General features: G+C 46.9%; 1 protein-coding gene across 3 annotated transcripts in view; it reads right to left on the reverse strand.

Moving 5' to 3' along the window:
* Nucleotides 1–21,578, reverse strand: part of FAM117B (family with sequence similarity 117 member B) — a 33,627-nt gene extending 12,049 nt beyond the window's left edge. The window contains exons 1-6 of one of the 3 annotated variants that reach the window (XM_066575701.1): nt 20,833–21,578; nt 13,490–13,575; nt 12,041–12,133; nt 7,365–7,472; nt 4,176–4,322; nt 3,876–3,947 (exon numbers count right to left, since the gene is read on the reverse strand). In XM_066575701.1, the coding sequence (XP_066431798.1) occupies nt 3,876–3,947; nt 4,176–4,322; nt 7,365–7,472; nt 12,041–12,133; nt 13,490–13,575; nt 20,833–21,394 (1,068 nt within the window). In that variant the 5' untranslated portion in view covers nt 21,395–21,578. Of the gene's footprint in view, nt 1–3,875; nt 3,948–4,175; nt 4,323–7,364; nt 7,473–12,040; nt 12,134–13,489; nt 13,648–20,832 lie in introns of all 3 variants that reach the window. The other 2 variants (XM_066575698.1, XM_066575700.1) reach the window with 2 other exon arrangements.

The following is a 21,578-nucleotide window of genomic DNA, read 5'->3' on the forward strand; positions in this document are numbered from 1 at the left end:
AGGGTTATAAGGTCGTCTTATACGCCGGAAAATATGGTAATTGCTTTATTGAAATCGATGGGAGCATGCTTGCGTGTTTTTTTACAGTACAAACACAGTAACATATGCAACCACGCGCAAAAACACAACACCCATCACACAAATAAGCTTGCGCCGTGTGAAGCCAACCTTAGGCTTCCCCCATGCACACTGAGTACAGCCAACCTTTTAAACTGCACCAACAACAGGCAGAAGTCCATACTGAGAGAAGTCTATGATTGTCCAACCATAAAAGGACTCCTGTCACTACTGAACAGTAGCACTGGCCTATAACAAACCATTAAAGTGACCCCCCAGTTTTGGGCCAAAATTCTGACGCCGGGCCAGATGGGAAGGGGTGTATATTGTCTGCGGTTGTTATTCTCTTCCATAGGTCCCGTTTTTCGGCCGTCCAAAATGGCCGACAATGTATTGAACACCTGATCCCCACAGCTCATTGAGTTTTAGACTACCAATGTAGTATATCTGCTCCGATTGGTCAGAGTTGCTCACATGATGAATGCATAATAGGATGGACAACGGCAGAAAAGAAAAAACAACTGCAGGCAATACCGGTATATCCGCTTCTCCCTCCTGCCCTGTCCCAAAATTGGAGGGTTGCTTCAACAGGAAAATAAATTACTTGTGGTTCATTCACATCAGTGTTGCGCTTTCTGTTTTCCCGTCCCATTATGGGAGCAAGAAAACTGCATCCCTTGGCCAAACCGATTCGTCATTAAGTGGTGCCAGACGGAGCCCATTGATTATAATGTGGTCCCATTCATTTTCCATTATGGCATTTGGCATTTTCCAGGACAAAATAGCGCTACGAGCAGCACTCTTTCTTGGAGGATATGAACAGAAATCTGCGTTGCAGATGTGATCACACCTTTACTTTCCTTATTTCATACAAAAAGGCAGAAACCAGCTTTGTGTTAGAAGAAAATACATAATTTCACATTAAGCCTTGGCGGTTCCCAGACGTTGGACGGATCTATTAGTCTATCTGCACAAATACTATTGCATGGGCCCCTTATAAGATATTTGCAAAATTATGGGCAAGTGGGAATTGCTTATTTGCAACATTTAAGTTTTTATCAGCAATTGTAGACAAAAAATAAAAAAAAGTTAACACGTTTAGCGTGCATTCACACGAGATGCCATCGTGGGAAAAACCTGCAGTGTATACACAGTGTTTGTTACATGGAAATTTTGAATGGGTGAAATTTGTGGCGACAATCTAGACTAGAATTTGACTTTCTGAAGATTTCAAATCCCATCTACAGCTTGTATTGCAATATATTGGATTTTCCACTTGCAAATCTGTGGCGTAATGGCGTATATGTTAGCAGTAAATATACTCTTAAGTGTGCCTAAACAAAAAAAAAAAACAAAAAAAAACACTCAACATGTCAATGATGTATCAGACGTTTTGACTTTGGAGGTCTGGGTGATGAGCCCCAACGATAAAATGAAGAGGCAAACGCACTGTGTCCCTTCAGCTAGGATCAGTATTGAGGACAGCCAGAGGGCTGACCAGGCGAAGCGCTCCGATGCATGCTCCGGACTCTTGTTTCAGTGAGGTGCTGAGTCCCCTCTGGATCGCGGCTTCTGATATTTCATTTTTTTTAAAATTTATTTACACTTTAAAGGGAAACTGTCAGCAACTATAAGCATGATCAACTCAAGTTATGGTGCATGCAGTTTAGGTGGGAAGCCATGTGTCAAATTCAACCAGTCCTCCAGCAAAGTCAGCGCAAACCAGCAGCTTGCCTCCTTCTGTGTGCGCATCTCCCATTCATCTCTATGGGGAAAGAGTCAAGATGCTGACGCATAGTGACTTTAATGGGGAGCATCACACGAGTAAGAGGCCAGCTGAACATGACAGCTCCACCGACTAGCCGACACCATAGATTAAGGCCCTTTTACACTCAACGATTATTGATTGACCGGCTAAACTAATAAATGACTTTTTTGCATAAAATGCTGAGCATTTAAACATACAGATTATCGCTTGAAATCCTCCATTTCCCTCATTAGCTAAAGTAAACACTGTATATGTTGGTTGCTCAGGTGGGCGTGCATATATCCCATGAAAACTCTGGCTGGAGGATTTTAATTAGTGTGAAGATACGCCATTGTCTTCTGCCAGCATAAGTAAACAAATAATCATTGTCTTTAACAATCGCCCCTCCCTTCAGGTCTTTCAGCCGCTCTAAAAGACTGACATTTAAATGGAGCAAATAGTGAACGAGCTAACGACTATTTACGTAGGCTGAAATGCAGCAATAAGCAACGAGTGAACGAATAGTGCACGACGGCCGAGTGTTTACACGCAACCATTATCGCTCACTTTCACTTGTTTGAACGAATTTTGAGCGATAATCGTTGCGTGTAAATGGGCCTTTAGTTTGTGCTTATAGCTGCTGACTAGAGATGAGCGAGCGTACTCTGTTCGGGTGTTTTTGCACTCGAGCACCGCTTTCTCCGAGTAACTGACAACTCGGACGAAAAGATTCGGGGGGCGGTGTGGTGGAGCAGTGGGGAACAGGGGGTCTGCACGGTGAAAAACATATCTCAGAATGGTCTGGCACCCTGTATCCACTATGTGTGGGAGTGTACACCAAGCATCCACCCCCCTCATTATCAGGAGGCAGTGTGAGTGGTTGTCTTATAGGTGTCCTGCACAGGTGTTATTGGCTCCTCCATTTGGTAGTCAGCTACCTGCATGGTGAGAGGAGGATGCATCTATATGCACTCCTCAGTCAGTAAGTAACGGACATTTGTGAAAGGATGCAGTAATATGTTTATGGGGTCATAATTGTCACTTGCTACTCTCAGCAGGGCGGAACAGGTGGTGTATAAACACTTGTGTACTTGCCTTAGAAATCACCTCGATTAGTTAGAATCTTTTTCTATTGAGGAGATTAGAAGTAGTGAGCTGCCTAGTTGCTCTAAGTAACTTATTAGTTTGATTTAGTAAAGAAAAGAAGGCAGGGTGAGCAAAACTGTCAAGCAGACGACAGTAACCGCTTATTAATATGGTTATGTCACACAAGACATTTCGGATATCAAGCTGCCATGATCGAATATAAAAGCAAAAAAACCTTACAGAAGTATTCAGAAAAATATCTCCAACAAGCCTGTAGCCACCTCGTCCAAGTTCAATTATCGGAATCTTTATTATGCATTAAAAACACAGTTTGTAAGAATTAAAGAGCTGCGAGTTAATGACAACCATGTAAGGTATAGCCCATCCACATTACCTTGTACAATATATGTACACATTTATACATTTGTATCTTCATAGAAATCCCTCTACTATCGAAATGGCCAGAAGGTGCCAGTACCAAGGGTTTGCACTTTTAGATTATGTATAATAAAAATAGGATGTATTGAACTTGGAATGGTGGCTCCATTTGTTGTAGGATTGTTAGGTTTGCTTATGCTTGTAGCTGCCAAGAACTAGCATTTTTTTTTAAAAACATTTTTGGGGTTTATTAAAGAGACTCTCCGATCCTGGACAAAGATGGCTGCACCGCATCTCTGACTACCTGATGCACACTGTGCGTAGCATGCATCGGTAGTCAGAGAAGCAGTCCGGCCATCTGTTTGTCCGGGATCGGGAGGGTCGCTTTAATTACTAAACTTGGCAGCTAGTATACAACATGTTATCTAATAGTTACACAGCAGATAGAACTTCACTACATCAAATAGGTTAAAAGAATGTTAAGTACATGACAACATATCAGATTAAAAGCACTTAGTTCTCCAACTTAAAAACAAAAAAACAATATAAAAAGAATCTATACACAAAAAAGTAAAAAAAATGAATACCACACACAGCAACAACTTACCTCAGGGTGCAGATGCTGGAAACTCATTGTAATGTTCCCATTGACATCAGGAAGGCCTGAACAGTCTCCATGCTGGGAAACCACAAGGATATATGCTTCAAGATGAATATTGGAGCAACCCACCCTCCTTAATAAACCCATAATATGGAGGGTGAAAACTTAAAAAAAAATAAAAATGCTTCTTGATTCCATGTGCAGCGGAGAGAAGTGAATAGAGCCTTCTCAATGGTAAGTTGTAAATTACCATCAAGAACCAGTAACTGGGGTACGGCTCCATAGTGGAAAGGAATATGCACTTACCATGAGTTGCTCTTCCTTCTCTCCAGTCTCCTTAATGATGATTTCAATCTCTTGGTTCAGCCCTTCCACGCTGTTCCGAAATCGGGAGCCTGATGATTTGGTGATGGGTATGGTCATTGGAGTAAGTACATTCTTAGACATGGAGGTCTGTAAGGAAGACGTGAACAGGAAAGAACCATGACTTATCAGACTGTGCTAAGGAATAGAGGCAAGCGCTAGTGTCATAACATAACCCAGAAAGTGGTGGGGAGGGTTCTCAAGAGGTTACGAAAACCTGAATGTTTAGTTACACTTAAGATGAAAATTCACGCAAAAGGCGCCTATGAGTGTTAAAGGGGTTTTCCAATGAAATTCTATTGAGGACCTAACCTCAGGATCGATCTGTAATAGTTGATCGGCCAGGGTCCGTCGCTCGGGACCCCGACCGATCCGCTGAACGAGCGTATGCTATTAGCGCTGCAACAGAGTTCGGAGCGGAAGCCTCCTTGCCGACCTCTGTGTAGTGGCCGTCGCTTGTACGCACGGCTCTCATTGAAATCAACGTGAGCCGTGCCTGCAGTTACAAGCGCCGGCCACTATAAGGAGGTCAACAGGGAGACTTCCACTCCGACCTCTGTGTATTTGGAGCTTAAGTCTCCGCGCCGACCTCCTATGTTGTGGCCGGCACTTGTAACTGCAGACAGCTCCCATTGATTTCAAAGAGAGCCGTGCCTACAGTTACAAGTGCCGGCCACAACACGAAGGCCAGGGCGGAGACTTCTACTCCGACCTGTGTTATTGCGGTGCTGGCAGCATGCGCCCGCTTAGCTGATCGGTCAGAGTCCTGAGCAACAGGCCCCAACCGATCAACTATTAATGAACTATCCTGAAATAGGTCATCAATAGTACTTCGCTGGAAAGCCCCTTTAAGTTTTGGGTATTGTTTCCACAATATGTCAGTTGTTTCGTTTCAAAAAACATGTATTGGCATAAGAATTCAAGTTTAACGTATGCATGTCAAAAATGGTCCCAGTCTCCCCTTCCCGTAGGGAAAGGGTTAAATAAACTTTTTAGCCAAAAAAATTTTTAAAAAAAAGATGAACTTAACTTTACAAGTGAAATACAACTTTGGAATTTCTTGCCTCAAATGTTAAACTTTGGCTTACCACGATTTAGAATATGGCCGTATACACGAGGTCGCATGACTCCACATTATATTCTGCACTTCTAGCCTTCTGCATGGAACTAGCTAGAAGAAAAGGGCCAGAGAAGCAGATTGGGCTTTGCAGAAGTGGCAGCTGGTAACCTGCATTTAGGGCTTATGTGTGTGGTAAATCTGTTGCACCCAGCAGGGGGGTAAGCGCTTTCAGAATACAAAGCAGAAGGGACAAACATTTCTAGGGGCCCACCGCCTCTGCTTGGGGAACTGAAACAGAGGTTAAAATAGCTGCATATGGTAAAGCACACGGACACAAAGTGTTACACAAAACGGAGTCTGTGCCTTGGTAAAAAGGCAGAACAGTAAATGTTGTACGTTCTCTACAGGCCAGAGGAGTCCGTACATTACTGCAACCTGAGGGAATCGCTCAGGGAGGAAACCGTACGTCTGCTATTACACAATGGGAAGGACTTGGGGACTTGTGTTATAAACACCCATATTTACTGCGCCAATGATGGACACAAACTATATTTGAACACAGTAATTTATGATACTAAGAATAAAAGCTTGTAGATTATTCACTTTTAGGCTGGGGTCACACGGAACAGATTTCTTGCAGAATGGCTGCACCAAAAAAACCCCGCAAACTTTCTGCAGGATAAGCGCAGCTTCATAACCCGCAGCCGTTAGTCGCGGGTTTTGGAGCGGTTTTGCTATCGGCATTCCGCTGCGGCTTTCTCTCCCCATAGAGAGGAGGGAGGCCGCTGTGGAAACGAGAAAAGAATCGACATACTGCGGAATTGAATTCCGCACCACATGTCAGTTTTCGCCACAAAGGATTGGCCGCAGGGCGGATGAGTTTTTTCTTTGCTGGCTAATCCCGGGATTAGGAGCCGCTTTGGAAATACCGTGCGGACTTTCCACATGGAAATTCCGCCCTGTGTGAACACAGCCATAGGGGCAAATACAAATAATAGCAAACTAATACATTCAGAGGAGTTCAGCAGGACTAAAGAGGTACAGGAAAAATGCAAAAAGGCCGCCACAGTCTAAACCGTTGGGGACCACTCCATAAAGCTTGGCTACATTAATCTCAACATGAACGTGCACCCTTTATGGAAATGTAGTAATCCTATTCACTTGGAGGAGGAGCTACAGGAGGACCACATTACCAACAGACGTGAGGTCACAGCTGCACCCCTTCCAACAAATTATTTGGAGTGCTCTGTATCAGACCCCCACGAGTCTTATAAGAAGTTTTTAACAATTATCAATATAATAGATTAATGGCCCTTTTACACGAGTAGACAGTCGTTTAAAAGGCAGCACGAGCGCCGACGACACCACTACGGTTATCTGCGCTCGTGCAGAGCGTTTAGACTGAGACACTTCTCGCTGGGTTCTTGCGCAGCGCTTCACCCCCTACATGAAGAGCTGAGCGGGGGACATTTACACATAACTAGAAGCCTGCGATAGCTCTTTGCTGACTGAAGGTCAGTGATAAAACAACCGCGAATTGGTTTGAATGCATTTTGAGCGTTAATCGTTACGTGCATATCCTGTGCATTTGCTATGAGACATCCAACAGCTGTCGGACAGTCAGCATTGCATCAAGGAAGAGAATGGAGAGGTGGCAGTGGGCATTTATTTGATTATTTCTGCCCTCAAACTGGAGAGAAGCTCATGAGTGACCAATTATTCTCCACCTGGATGTGATGACCACCTGACCAGGTAAGTCAGGGGAACCCCGCTCTCTACCCAGGTGTGGGTCCCAGAGATAAGCCCTACATATATTAGGCATTTGTGCCATAAAAGTCCAAGGTGGTAGACCCCTTTACAGCCTTTCACACTCGTCAATTCTATTTTCAAAAGCTATTATGGCAATACATCAGCAAGCGCCAAGATGATTATAATAGATCGCAATTAGATTCAAAAACTTCATGAGACGGACAATGCTGTCCGAACATTCTGTAAAGCTAGTTACTGTAAATGACATTACAGTTGATGTTTGGCATCAGATGCATTGTCTGCTGGGCAGTGCCAGTTCTTACCTGGTTAATAGCGGTGTGGTTGCCATGGAACGGAGACTGCCTGTCCTTATCACGATGATGTCTGCTGCTGTGTTTACTCCTTTGAAGCTGCTGGCGTAATTTTGCAATCTGAAGAGAGATCAAGATAGCAGATGTTAATGTCGTTATTACAGAACACATTTCCATGTTCACGTTTCATGTTACCTAAACGAATCCCTATTCTAATAGGAGTGTAAATAGAAAACATCTAGCATATTCTGTGTATATATTATAAGTCTACTACAACAAGAATCCATAAGACCTGGCAGACTAGACCTGGGCATCAGATAACCAGATATATAATACCTCAAGTATGTGGCAAGTGACGCCAAAACACAAGAAGATGATACCAGACATCGATGCCACTACTTCTCTTTGGAGAAACTAGGATCAGACGGGCTGCCCAACCCTTATCTAACCCTGCAAGTACCATCAGGCTGCCCCAATACACAAGAGATTGGAAAATATCCAATTATGTGCCCAGCTTCAGACTGCATTACCCAGTGGCTCACGGCGGGTACAATACACTACCTGTGAGGTTTTCTTGCAGTACAAGTTATTCCACACATTCGTGTGTTCTCCTGTAACACCGTTTGCTTGCCACAAGGCCATAATTAACTTTAAATGACATATGCTGCAATCAGCAATGCTTTTATCTAGTCCGTCAGCAATAGGCAGAGCAAACCTGGTCAAAGTTATTTGGATGCCGCAATTACTCTATCTATGGCGCAACTCCCTGGTTTGGATAGTCCAGTGCTTCAATTATAGGGTAACAGCTTTATTACAGAGCTTGTTTGGTGTCAGCAATGTCCTCACATAAAGTTGGAGGTATGTCAGCTTGCAAAGGAAGAAGGAGGATTAACTCTCCCCCATCCTAAAGCGTATGACTTTGCCGCTGCAGCACTTACAGGGCTGGGAGTCAGAGGAGACGACTGATGCGGGCGTTCCAACTGCTTAAGAACCAAGTCAAACATCCTGGAGGCGCACGTATTTAAATATGATGTGCAGCACTTTCCCACATTGTCGCTTATGCATAAAATATGATGGAAGACCAGAGATAATGGGAAATAAAGGGTGTACACCATTTACATCTGTATGGGGGAACTCCTTGGCTCCCCGAGCTAAATGAGTTGACAGATTTTGGGCAGTGGAAAACTGAAAAGGTATCAAGACGTGTTTCTCAATTGAGGTCAGGAGAAGAAGTGAAGTTACTTGTTCCGCTGCGGAGTAATTACGGTATTACTTACCACACGCAAGTATTTACAATGGTGGCATGCTTATAGAGCCGAGTTAGCCTCGGAGTTTAAAAGTTTGTGTCATTCTCTTTTTTACCCCTGCAGAGATAATTGGCTCGGCCTCTACTACGGTTGGGAAATAAAGACTCTTTACAGCTATCTGCAAACTCAATTCAATATACAGAATCCCTTAACAGGTAAAAGTAAATGGTCCTATGGAAGATACACAATGGACCGAAATCCTGCCGCTGCTCCCTGAACTCTCCCCAAGGCCGGTCTCACACAAACAGATTTGAATTGTGGATTCCATGATCATATAATCAGAGGTAATAGGCTAATCAAATACATTGGTTTGCACAATTCCGCTCATATTAGCAGGTCGAAATTGCTTAAATCGCTTGCGGAAAATAGATAGCAGCATGTTCTATCTCACTGTGGAAATCTGCACCATAGAGCCTATTGTGCTCTACGGCCATGGATATACGCACAGCTCATATAGGCAGCGGGTACCCACGTCATCGCTAAGCGACTGTGCAGGAAATACATGAGTACCCGCTCATACATAGCACATTACACCATCGTGTGCAGTGTTATGGCCCGGTTCGCAGCTGGAATCCGTTACGGGCCTCCGCCAGCAGATTCCGCATACGTCCTTGTTAGCCTGGCTGAAGGCTCATCGGCTTTCACATATACGTTTGATACGCAGAACTGCTGGGTTTTGCAAAGGAAATTCATTAGCCTCACGGCGGACATTTTTGTTGCAATGTTTCAGGTATTGATATATGTTGGAAAAGCGAAGCTATATGAAGGGAAGCGTAGTTTGCGTGGTGGTGGGAGGGTTGTTTGGTTGTATATTGTAAATGTTTTTGATTATTCCACTAGCTTTATGAAAAAATGTAAAGGTCTCCAAAGCTGACAGCACATAACCACTAATGGTTTTTCATTTTTAAAACGAAGTTGAACAGTGCATACACTAAACATATAGCAGCTGTATGACATAGAACTGTATATGCACTCAAAGCTAAAAATGAGACAGCGGGTTAACTTTCTAGTTGGATCACCTTGTATTGACAAGCGTAGGCAACACTTTTCAATATAGTGAAAGGCTATGCCAGCATACGCCAAAACACCACTCTGAGGTTACATAAGAACCATTACAAGAGGGAGGGGGGGGGGGGGGGGGGTTCAACTAAAGGCATTTATCCCCTTAGCCACAGAATAGGAAATGTCTGACAGCTGAGGATCCAACCCCTGGGACCCCCAGAGAACAGTACAGGGGACTGAAGAGGGAAGGGAGCGCTCTGCTATCTCCCCCCGTCCCACGGAAGCGAGTGGTGGGCATGCATGTGCTGTTTGCAGACTGCTGGACCCCCAGCAATCAGGCATTTATCACCTACCCTGTGGATAGGGAATCAGTGCCTTTAGTGTGAACGGCCCTTTAAAAAGGCTAAGGAACATGTGACATGTGTCTGGAGCATTTCTGGTTGTGTACGGTGAATGTAAGCAAGTTTTTACTAGTATATATGCAATGTAAGTTGCCTACGATAGGTTACATCTCTGCTGTAAATGCAGCATTTCAGTGCAGTCGTTGTATGCACTACATGGGCAAGTTGGTGGCAGAGAAATGATAATCCTTAAAGCCTCATTGAGGAGCACCACACATCTGCAGCGCTAGTCGGGTGTCAATGTCTGGATTGGTGGGTGTCTTTTCCTGGCAGGCCAGGATCGGAAATAACACTGATCTCAATTTTTTTACTTTTTAGGTGCCATTGTCAGTACTGACAGCAGTATTTAAATGGCTCAACAGAAGGAAAGGGGCTCAGAAATGCCAACCTGCAATGAGATTGTGGGTTGTTATATTATCATGGCAGCGTAGAGCTTTGTAAGCTGCCCCATGCCCACCATGGATACCTACCTATTAAGCCTTGCCTTTGGCAAGCTTATTAGAATGTCTGTAAATGCATGATATACATCAATATTGAAGCATTGTAGTATATGCAATCAGATCACCTATGGGGACTAGGAAGAAAAAAAAATTATGTAAAGATAAGAATAAGGCTGGGTTCACACAGGGCGGATTTGCCACAGAAATTCCGTCCGGAATTTCACCGTTGCAAATCCACCTGCGGCCGCTAATCCCGGAGGTTGGCCACCCATGTGGACAACATTTGTCAAACATCTTGTCCACGCATGACGGCCAATCCGTCGCGGCAAAGCCGGCGCTTGCGGCGCGGATTCCCCAGCTGCGGCATGTCTAATTTTTTTTCCCCCCGTTGTGGCCGCGCTCCTTTCTATGGGAGTGCCGTCCGCAACAGAAAAGTACGCGGCTAAGCCGCTCCAAACCCTGTGGCAAAGTGCCGAGGGATTGAAGCTGTGCTTTCCCGGTGGAAATCTTGTGGTTTTTCGCTGTGGCAAAAACCGCAAGATTTCCAGTGTGATTCTGCCCTGTGAGAACCCAGCCTAAGCAGTATCAATTAGTAAACAAGTGTTGAAAAAGTTTTTTTTTTTTTCCCAAGTCACTGCATCAAAAAGGAGAAAAGGTCATCGCCTTGTCTGTAAAATGTACTAGAACTTCACATTTATCTGCATGGTGAGCATCAAAAAAACAACTACAAAAAAAAACAAAACACAAAAGACTCCAGAATTTTTCCAGTTGCCCTGTTTAAAGGCAAAAAAAAAAAAAAAAGAAAACTGATCAAAAAGTTCATATGTACCCCAAAATGGTACCATTAGAAACTCCTCCTGCAAAAACAAGCCCTCATACAAGTCCATCAACTGAAGAGAAAAAAAAAATGTTATGGGGGTAAAAATATGGCAACAGAAACCACTTTAAAAAGTGTGTTTTGTTTTAAGTAGTACAACAGATAAACTATATGAATTTAGTATCACCGTGATCCCACTGACCCATGGGATACCATGTTATTTTTACTGAACCATGAATGCTGTAAAGACAAAAAAAAAGTGAAAATTGTGTTTATTTTTGCCGCTATGCTCACTTTTCCTGTATATTGAATAGTACCATTGAAAACTATAACTTGCCCTGCAAAAAGACAAAAAAAACAAAAAACAAACAAGCCCTTATGTGGCTTTATCACCATTAAAAAAAAACAAAAAACAAAACTTTAGGACTTTTTGAAAGTTGGCATGGAAAAATAAAAACCACCAGGCTCCAGGCTGTGGCGGGAAGGGGTTAATGTAGAGAGAAGGTTCATAATTGACAAACCTCAGTTTTCATTCATTTCTGTCCATCTACAGAATGCAAAACCAAACTGCATCCAGACAGAAAATCTCGGAGCGGACAATGGCCGGCATTCGTAACTCATTCTCCCAACTGCCAGTCTGTGAAGAATAGGTGACCACACAGAAGCGGATACATGAAGGCAGACTGGCGGCCCATTAATCCGCACACAGCAGCTGTCTAACCTCTTTCAGCTGCTCGTTGCTTCCCCAGGACGCGGATCGCTTGTGAGAGCTTTTCTTCTTTTCAGCGTACTCCTCAGCCCAAGCGCTGTCAGTCTGCAGAAGAGACGAGGGAAACAAGGTGGACATTCCTCCATTATACTCGCAATGTAAAGTGACTGTTAGCTGGAATGTACAGGATCTGCATTATCCCCTGTGTGTCTTAGTAGATAAGAGTGAAATACGGATGTATTGTAAGATACAACATCTGCGGAGGGAGTCATTAAACGTTAACTCAAATATGGCTTTATGTCCAAATCCTAGGCCTCAATCTGTAACATCCCCTCTGTATAGTTTTAGAACACGCACCCGTTCATAGTTGATCGATCGCTGCTTGTTTACACGGGCGATGGTCGCTTGGTTGGTAGGTGAGCTTAAAACGATTGCGACAAGTGAGCGACTTCTCGCCCTATTGGTAGCCACGTGTAGAGACGGCCACTATAGCATGAAGTCGCCACTTCCACCGATTATTCCAGCAATAACTGCCTTGTGTAAAAGGTACCTTATGGCCCATTTACGAGTAACGATTATTGCTGAAAATTCGTTCAAACGAATTAATTTACGTGATAATCGCTATATGTAAATGCAAAGAGGGAAAAAAAAACGCTGACTATTCGTTACTGCTGCATTGCGGGCTTCTCGTTACGTGTAAACGCTCCCCGCTCAGCTATTCACATGGAAGGTATAGTGCTGAGAGAGAAGCCAGCGATAAGTCTATCAGTGTAAACACTCTGCACGAGCGCTAACGACCTTAGCGGTGACGTCAGCACTCGTGCAGTCATGTACCCGACTGTCGGCTCGTGTAAAAGGGCCATTAGGCTTCTGCCAGACAACACTCACAGGGGCTTATCTCCAATGAGAATAAACGGATCAGAAATGTTGAAATCCGACACAGCCGGCCATTCTTTCCTCTCGACACCTGCTGACGGAGTCAAGACATCCCCCATACAGATTAGATGGTCGGCAGGTCTAACTGAACTTCATCTAATGTGTATGGCCATCTTAAAGGGGTTTCTTTGGCCTTTAAAAAAATGGATTCACTCCAAGTGGGAGAAGCCTGTAGTATCAGAACAGACCCTGTAACTACGGGGTTCTGAGTACGAACATGATCATACTCTGGTGTAAACATTGCACAGGCACCTTCAATCAGGTGAAGCGCTGAGCGGGTGTCGTTTACACTCGGCGAGAAGCCTGCGACCCGGAGATGTTTTTATGCTGGCTGAAAGTGAGCGATGGCTTTTTTTGAATTCTTCAATATGTTCAAGCCTTAGAAGAATAAGTACTGGCAGTCAGGGAGGTGGCAGATTCCAATAATGCCATTAGCCTTCTGCAAACCACGATTTCATCATCACTAGAACAGTAACTCCAGCCAACACATGGCTGACAATGAGACAGAGTACACAATGAACTTACCTGTGTTGACTGATCTTTCATGCAAGGAGCCACCTGTCCCTGGTCTCGGGGCCATTGTCCAGAGAGATACGGTACAGCCAGGGTATCTAGGGAAGATGTGCGTCGTATTAAACTGGATGGACTAGATGAAGAGGATGATGATGGTGGCGGCTTATCTCCTAATTAAAAGAAACATTTTACAAAACTTTTACAGTTCCTTCTCTGCTATGTGTAAAGGCCTCCTGGTCTAGAGGACGCATCCATAGTAGATATCGGCGCTGCAGGACTCCGCTAACAGCCAGCGCAGCAGTCATTTATACCAGACACAAAGCATTTGACTTCATGTTGTATCCCAACAGACTACACCTTCTAGAGATCCCCAGAGTGTCACATCCGCATACAGACATACCATCTACAATACAACCCAATGAATAGCTGTATATTAGTCTACTCTATCAATTTAGGCCACGGGCAGCCAAAAAAGATGCCGACGCTGCATTCTCCCAAGCCCTATGCTTGTTAGTCCCATTTCAGGAAGTTCTCCCCGTCCATAGAAGGCCGATTGTGGGGGGTCCATCTGCTCCGAAAGGCCATAGATTAGACTGCAGTACCGGAGCGCTGCAAACCCTTCCAACAGATCATGACCAGGGAGTGCCGAGAGTTGGCCCCCTACTGTCCTGAGGAGAAGGCGTCCATATTCTAGCCCCGGAGACCCCCTTTAAAAAAATTAACACAACAGCAAGCCTAACTTTGCAAAAATGAGAGTTTAATGTGGAAAGCAACTAATACCAAGTAAACTAAAATATTGTTGGCATAAGAACATTTCGTCTACGGCAGTTGTTCCCACTGCGGGCTCACCTCCGTAGTAAAAGCCAGATTACGCCTTCTACCTGCGCGAACCTAGACGGCGAGGGCTCTATGGGAGCGCCGGCCGCAGCGGAAGAGCGAGCGGCCGGGCCGCTTCAAAACCCGCGGCTAAGTGCCGCGGGTTTTGAAGCAGCGCTTCTCCGGTGGAAATCTCGCGGTCTTTCGCTGTGGCCAAACCGCGAGATTTCCGCCGGGAATACAGCGTGTGAGAACCTGGACTAACAATGCAAATGCGCTGTTTTTTTCCTTATGCATGTTGCTAGGAGACATGAGAAAGAAATTGGAAAAAAAAAAAAGAAAGAAGAAACCAGGAAGCCGGCGCAACACAGCGTGTAAAAAGTGCTCTACATGCGCAGGCATACGCAAGTAAAAACGTTCATGGCCTTATTTGGCTGCCTCAAGTAAGCAGGAAGGTCCAGCGGCCAAGCAGAGAATGAGCTTTATTGTAACTTGATGGAAATCAGTACAAGAAGAACAACAACAAGAATAAAAATGACAATGCGTCTTCTTAAAGGAAATTGGTCACCAACTTTTAGCCCCCCACTGAGTCTGGGGATGTAAGCGTTATACTTACCTCCCCTGATGTCAGCGCTGGAAACCGCCGCTCAATGCATTGAGCGTCACTAAGTAGTCCTCCCTTTCCAATTGGCGGACTACTTAGCAGCGCCACTCAATGCACCGATTGGCTGCTTCCAGCGCTGACATCCGGGGAACGACGGGGAAGGTATGCATCACAATTTCATCCCCGGACTCAGTGAGTCACCTACTTTCATCCCATAAGCTTAGCCTATAGGGCTAAAAGTAGATGACCAAATCTCTCTAAAGTGTTTCGGGCTACTTGGGACGCTGGACCTTCTGCCCCAAACGAGCCCAAGCACCTTTGATGCGGCTGAGCGGCACAGTTTGTTATTTCTTTTACAAGTGTTACATGAAGAAATATAAAACATCCAATTGGACTTTGTAGTAACGGACACAAGAGCACCGTCCAGATATGTGGCACATCTCAGACGCTGCGGAACAAAATCCATAGCGCAGGGCGATTCGGGGAGAGGAGGTTAAATCCACAGCCGGGTAATTCATACTGCAGGCTTTCACAGGAAATGAAATCCACAGCAAATCTGCATGCAATACCAATGTGTCTGCAACGGGAAATCCACTACTAAATCCACACGTCAGAGTCCTGTGGATACAGCTCAACATTCGGTGGTCTTTCACATCAGCGGATGCATATACGGCCACATCATCTAAGGGAATGGATTTAACCCCATAACAGGGCCAAGAGCAGGAAGTTCACAGAACTTGGTCCCGGGCTTTAATCCCACAATGTCTTTACCATCAGCTGGGATTAAAGTTCCTACAATCTAGCAGGAGCAGGTTGGGTCCTCAGCTGTTAGTCACAGCCGAGGACCCAGAGAAGGCAGCTTTTGCCTTCTCTCATTGAGCTCTATGTAGCAGACCGAGAAAGTGGAAATGCTACTCTAACAGACGACACGCTTACGAGGGGTACTCCCTGTATCTCTGCTTTTCATAGCGGAGATGGGACACCACTGCTATAGTTATTGGCCACCCGGCTAGTAACTACGGAAGCAGCCAAGCGCTGTTTGCATAGCTCCCATTGAAGTGAATAGGACCTACAGAAACAGTGTTACTGGGCACTACACCGTTACCATAAGCCAGGGAGTTACACCAAATGCGTAGTACGAGGTACTACACTGTTCCCGTATCTCCCAGTCATTTCAAACTGGGCTGAAGCGCTCGCCCGTTTCCACTGGGTGGTCCAAAACAGAGGGCTGAGTTTTCCCATGTCGGCCATGAAAAGCCAAGGAGGGAATGTTCCTTTAAGCTCTTCACAACTACTTGAAACAGGCGTGCTTAAAGGGGTTATCCAGTTGTAAACTATTGTTGGCCTATCCTCAAACTAGGTCATGAAAGTGCCAAACAACCACTTGTCTGCGAGTCCATGTGTGCTGTGTGAGTTATATGCAGAGCCTGACAGCAGCCGTGTGCCGACAGCACCTGTGATGTCACCATCATGTGATAAGCTACCGGTTCTTAGTTCCGCCCCCTGATCACATGATGTGACATCATCCCAAGTCCTTTATCCTTGTGCACTGAATGAGGGATTATGGGTGTACTACATCCCCCACAAATCCCTGCGGCCTCAGTTGCTATGGATACAGCAGTGCTCACTCTAAGTTTGTACCTGGTTGTGAGACCGCTGCACACCTGTATGGAGACTCCAATAAAGGACACCTTACAAATGCCCATATACATAGCTCGTGTGCTGACAGGACCTGTGATGATGTCACTGTCACGTGATCAGTCATATGGTCTCGGAGCTGAATTCTCTCTCTCATTGCACCACCAGAAACACTGGTACTATTAATACTAATGACTAGTCAGTAGACTGGTGAGGGTCTGCTTCACAGGACACTCACCTATAAGCGGTTCTCTGGGCTAGTGTGTTAGTACACTTAGCTCTGTTCCCACTGCAGTATCACAGGCACTGAAGTAAATAGGAACTTTGCCTGCAATACCAGGCAATACATATACTCCCTTTTACACCCATCCACGGTCTCCTCCCTTTACAGTGGTGGTGTGAGTGGAATCTGGTTGTTTTCAGTAACGAATCCAGGTTTAGCTTAACGCTGATGACCATCATGTTCGTGTCTGGAGACTTAGGGGTGAGCCCCTTAATCTTACCCTTACCCACCGGTATTACATCTTCTACCGCCTTTAGATTGGAAACAGGGTACTAGAGCCTCCATGCTCGCCCGTATCACATCTTGTATCCAAGCTAGAGGCGGTACAACACCGTCGGTACAACGGTACAACGCCGTAAGACCAAATGTCTGAGCGTCTGAAAATGGCTCAGACAGACATAGGGCCTGTAACAATGAGGCTACCTGTCTCCGGATGGCGGACAACAAAAGGAAGCTGCTCATGCTTGTAGGACGATTCGTCGAGGGTCCTGAGCCCGGCCGCCTTGTATGCCCTCACGAATCCTGCGGTGTGATGTTTCCCATTTAGAGTCTCAGGTGTCAAGACCCTTCATCTAATCACACCACAACTCTAATCATTTGTATATCTGCCTGAGATGGAACTGCATGCCGAGTTTTGCCGCAAAACGACAACTTCTAGCTGCTGGATTTTGACTAAGCGAAGACTTTACAGCTGAAGACGAGAAAACTCTGGACAAGTCTCAGCATAGATCTCAAAGGTCACTGCTGACCACAAGGTTTGTGGCTCCTGGAGCGGCTCCTAATATCTTCCTCTGCTACAACTTCAAGTAACTTTCTACTTTTGGGACCAGCAGGTGCCGTTACATTGCCCGCTGTCGGTCTTCTGTGCTGACGCCCCTCTCACCCACCGTTCCGGGTTCCATTTTCAGCTGTCCAAGATGGCCGGAGCAGTCTTCAGACTACCTAACCCCTACAGCGCATTGGTAGCGTTCGGGGCAATTCTCCAGTTACCTAATGTACGCTGCGGTCTACCATCCAGAAGGGCTGAAAACAGGATGCTGTACCAATGGGTCAGCGGGACACGGATAAAGAACAGCAGGTAATCTGAACCGGAGTAGCTCATGGGTATACGGATATGTGAACATGTATCGTCACTCATTACATAATTGTAGCTCTTTCCAGCAAGTTTATGATTCCCATGTTACAACATGAAGAGCGTTCTATCTTCATGATCATTATTAACCCCTTAACATCCAGACGCCCCCCTCCAGCAGTAAGACAGGCCTGTTGGTAGTTGTGGGCACAATGGTATTAAGGCAGGAAAGAGGGGCAGACAAGGCTTACGTTTGAGGCAGAAAGTTACCCCAAACCTCTTACACCCCTATCCTGCAATATCTGATTGTCATCTCTTAAGGTCGGCTGCACATTCACATGCATGTCCCAGTGTTATTGCATGACCTTTTCTTGTCCGTATCACGCACGATGTCTTTATATGGACCATCGGACGGCGTGAATAACGGCAGCGTGCACTGTCCCGTAGGGTGCTCTGGGCTCGCAGCGCCCTCTATAAGGCCATGCGTACATAGTGAAATTTGCCACAAAATAACCTTTTCATCCCCAAACATCTGGCATCGCTCCTGTGATACCGCGATCCTCGGGCACGTGTTTTAAGCGCCCCAGAGAATCACAAGCGTTTCCCCACTCATTTAAATGGTAAACACAGCATGGCAAGCGAGGTCTTTAAAGGGCTCATTGTAAACAATGGGTGAGGCGAGTTCCCACGGGACGCTTTCCCAGCAAAAATTTCGCTGTGGTTTTGCCGCAGCGGAAAATCGCGAGGCTTCCGTGGGATAAACTCAGCGCCAAAACCCGTGGCACTTGGCTATAGGTTTTGGAGCGGCATCGACCCATGCTTTTCCGTTGCAGACGGCTCTCCCATAGAGAGTAGTGAGGCCACAATTGGGGGAAAAAAAACGGACATGCAGCGTCTCAGGAATCCACGCCGCAACGTCAGCTTTCCCGTGACAGATTGTTCACCCCGTGTGGACGAGATTTTTGACAAATCTCGTCCACATGGCTGGCTAATCCGGCAATTAGCGGTCGCGGTGGGTGGGGTGGGGATTTTCCACCCTGTGTGAACCCGGCCTATATTTTCTGCGTCTCGCAACACACAAAACCCGTTTGAGGTTTGTGCGCATGCAGCCTAACGCCTCATGCACTTGGGCGGATTTATATTGCGGAATCCGCACTCACGCGGAAAATTCGCAGTTGTTCAGGCCACCCATAGGCAAGCATGCAGCGCTCATACCTCCATTCACACACGAGGAGGCGTTTCGCATATTTTTTTGTATGGAAAAGAAATCGCAGCACGCTCCATTTTACCGCGGATTGCACGCAGATGGGCTCCACTGATCTGTATGGAAGAGAGCGATCCGCAATTCAATTGCAGATTTGTAGGCAGATACCTCTCTGGTTGCTTGGAGACAACACAGAAAGGGGTGTTTTACATTGGGGTGGGATTTATTATTGTTTTTGCTTCCCGCACGGCCGATCCGCTGTGCATCCGCGATCGCAGGCAAGCATTTCAGAATCATGTCCGCAGTGATCCCAGGCCACCCGTGGTGCCGTGTGCATGAGGCCTGAGGGTAGGTCCACACCTCGACTTCCATCTGCGAATTTAACCTCATTCAGTGGCGCTAATGTAACCGCGGAGACACCAACGCGGAATCCATTGTAAGACGTCACGCTGCGTTTTGTGTCGCAACAATAGATTTAAAATCCACATGTGCAAAAAAACAACCGTAAGCCGCACCGACTGCAACGCGGATTTGCGAATTACGCTCATGTGAATCCGGACTGACGCAGGTTTGCACGGCCTTACAGAAAGCGCTGCGAGCCCGGAGCGCCACACAGGGCGATGCTGTTTTTCTCGCCAACCATTAGTCCGCATAAAGAGACTTATTGCACGCCCTTATCATGTCTATATCACGCACGTAAATCAGGACATGCGAACGCATGCGAGTCTGCAGGCCGTCGCTGTGTCAGTTGCGCCTGAAGCTCTCAGCGTGCGCCGGGCCGCGTCCTGATCCCGTACAGAGCAGCGGTGGTCGCACATGCCCAGTAGACTTCCATTCATCTTTAATAGGGACTGCCAGAGACAAGCGCTTGTACGCCACTTCCATCGCCCCCGGTGAAACGTATGGAGCGGCGTCGCACACTACGACCGCCGCTTCATGCAGTTTCCTCCTGCGATTCCGCAGATGTGAGAAGAGGGGATCCCCCATTCTCAGGCTGGGTGGGGATCTCAGGGATTACAGCCCGCTGATCACACCCCCATCGCACGGACCGGTAATAAACGCCAGTTTTGCTACAATCCCTTTAACATCAAACAAAATATCTTAACTTTTGCGTAATTTTGGCATCTGATAAAACAACCGGCACGGACGGCCATACTGAGGCCTAGCGGTACGACACGGGTGAGGTGTAAGGGGTCTGCCCACGCAAGACTGCCGCTGCAGATCAGGCTCTTCTTGACCTCACGCGCAGCAGAAGTTGCGCCATTCTATCACTCAGCGACGGATGCTACTATAATGGGCATTACACAACAATCACGACCTTCGCGGCAGCGACGCAGAGCGGACACCATCGCCTACCGCTAGGATGCGGTCACACAGCAGATCGCGGGCGCACAGCTACGGCAGACAGACTATTCTGCCGCAGATCCGCTATCGGATTTATCTCAATCACTGCGCAAATTCTGCATGCGGAATTCCGAACAGATTACCTTTTTGCTCATTGAGAAGGCTCCATGCGCAAAAACCACGGCAGAGATACGCGGCGCAGCCGGAGATTTCTACCGTAGTTTAAGGCCGTATTCACACAAGCGGATGCCATGCGTAAAAAACCGCTCCGTCGGTGTGAGCGGGCCTCAGTCCAACCCAATGTTGTCATGACTTCTCCACCAAACCAGCCCAACCCAAGAGGATAATGCCATCTGATGCCACCCACCACCATGCCAGGGGGGCAGACGGTTACCTTTCGGGGAGACGCTCTCCGGGGAGCTCCGCTGCTGCCAGCCCGACCTGCTGACGTTGGACAGGGACACCGGTGACGGGGAGGAGGAGGAGGACGGCGCCCCCGGGGTGCTGGGCTCGGCTGCCGGGCTGGAGATGACGGGGGAGGTGGAGGTCGGGGAGCCCAGGGTGGGCTGGTGGTGATGATGGTGGTGGTGGTGATGGGAATGATGGTGGTGGTGATGATGGTGGTGGTGGTGATGGTGGTGCTGCCCCCTGGTGGGAGACGCCCCGGTCTGGGTGGACACGGTAGGGCTGTTCCGGGAGCTGGTGACGGCGGGGGGAGACTCCACGCCGTTCCCGTTGGCCCCCCTGCCGGGGCTGCTGCTGCGAGGCGACTGTCGGTGGGCGGATCCGTTGTTGTTATTATTGACCCGTGTGGGGCTGCCGTGCTGCTTCAGCTGGAAGGGCACCGTGGCTCTCATAGGCTGCAGTCTGCTCCCCGGAGCCCCTCCGTTACTGGGGGGGTTTACCGGAGGCGTCGGGGAGCCATTCCTCCTCAGCCACTGCTGCTGCTGGGACATCTCCCACTCCTCCTCTAGAAATGGCGGCGGAGTCCCAAGAACCACAGCGAGAAGAATCTACCGACCGGCAGCGGAGCCCTAGACCGGGCCGTCACGTGGTATAGTCGGTGCGACGTCTGCAGCTGCACCTGTGGAGCCCGCGGCTGCCGAGACTGGAGACAACACAACACCCTGTGCGCCTGCG

This window comes from Eleutherodactylus coqui, chromosome 8, assembly GCF_035609145.1.
Source record: "Eleutherodactylus coqui strain aEleCoq1 chromosome 8, aEleCoq1.hap1, whole genome shotgun sequence".
NCBI lineage: Eukaryota > Metazoa > Chordata > Amphibia > Anura > Eleutherodactylidae > Eleutherodactylus > Eleutherodactylus coqui.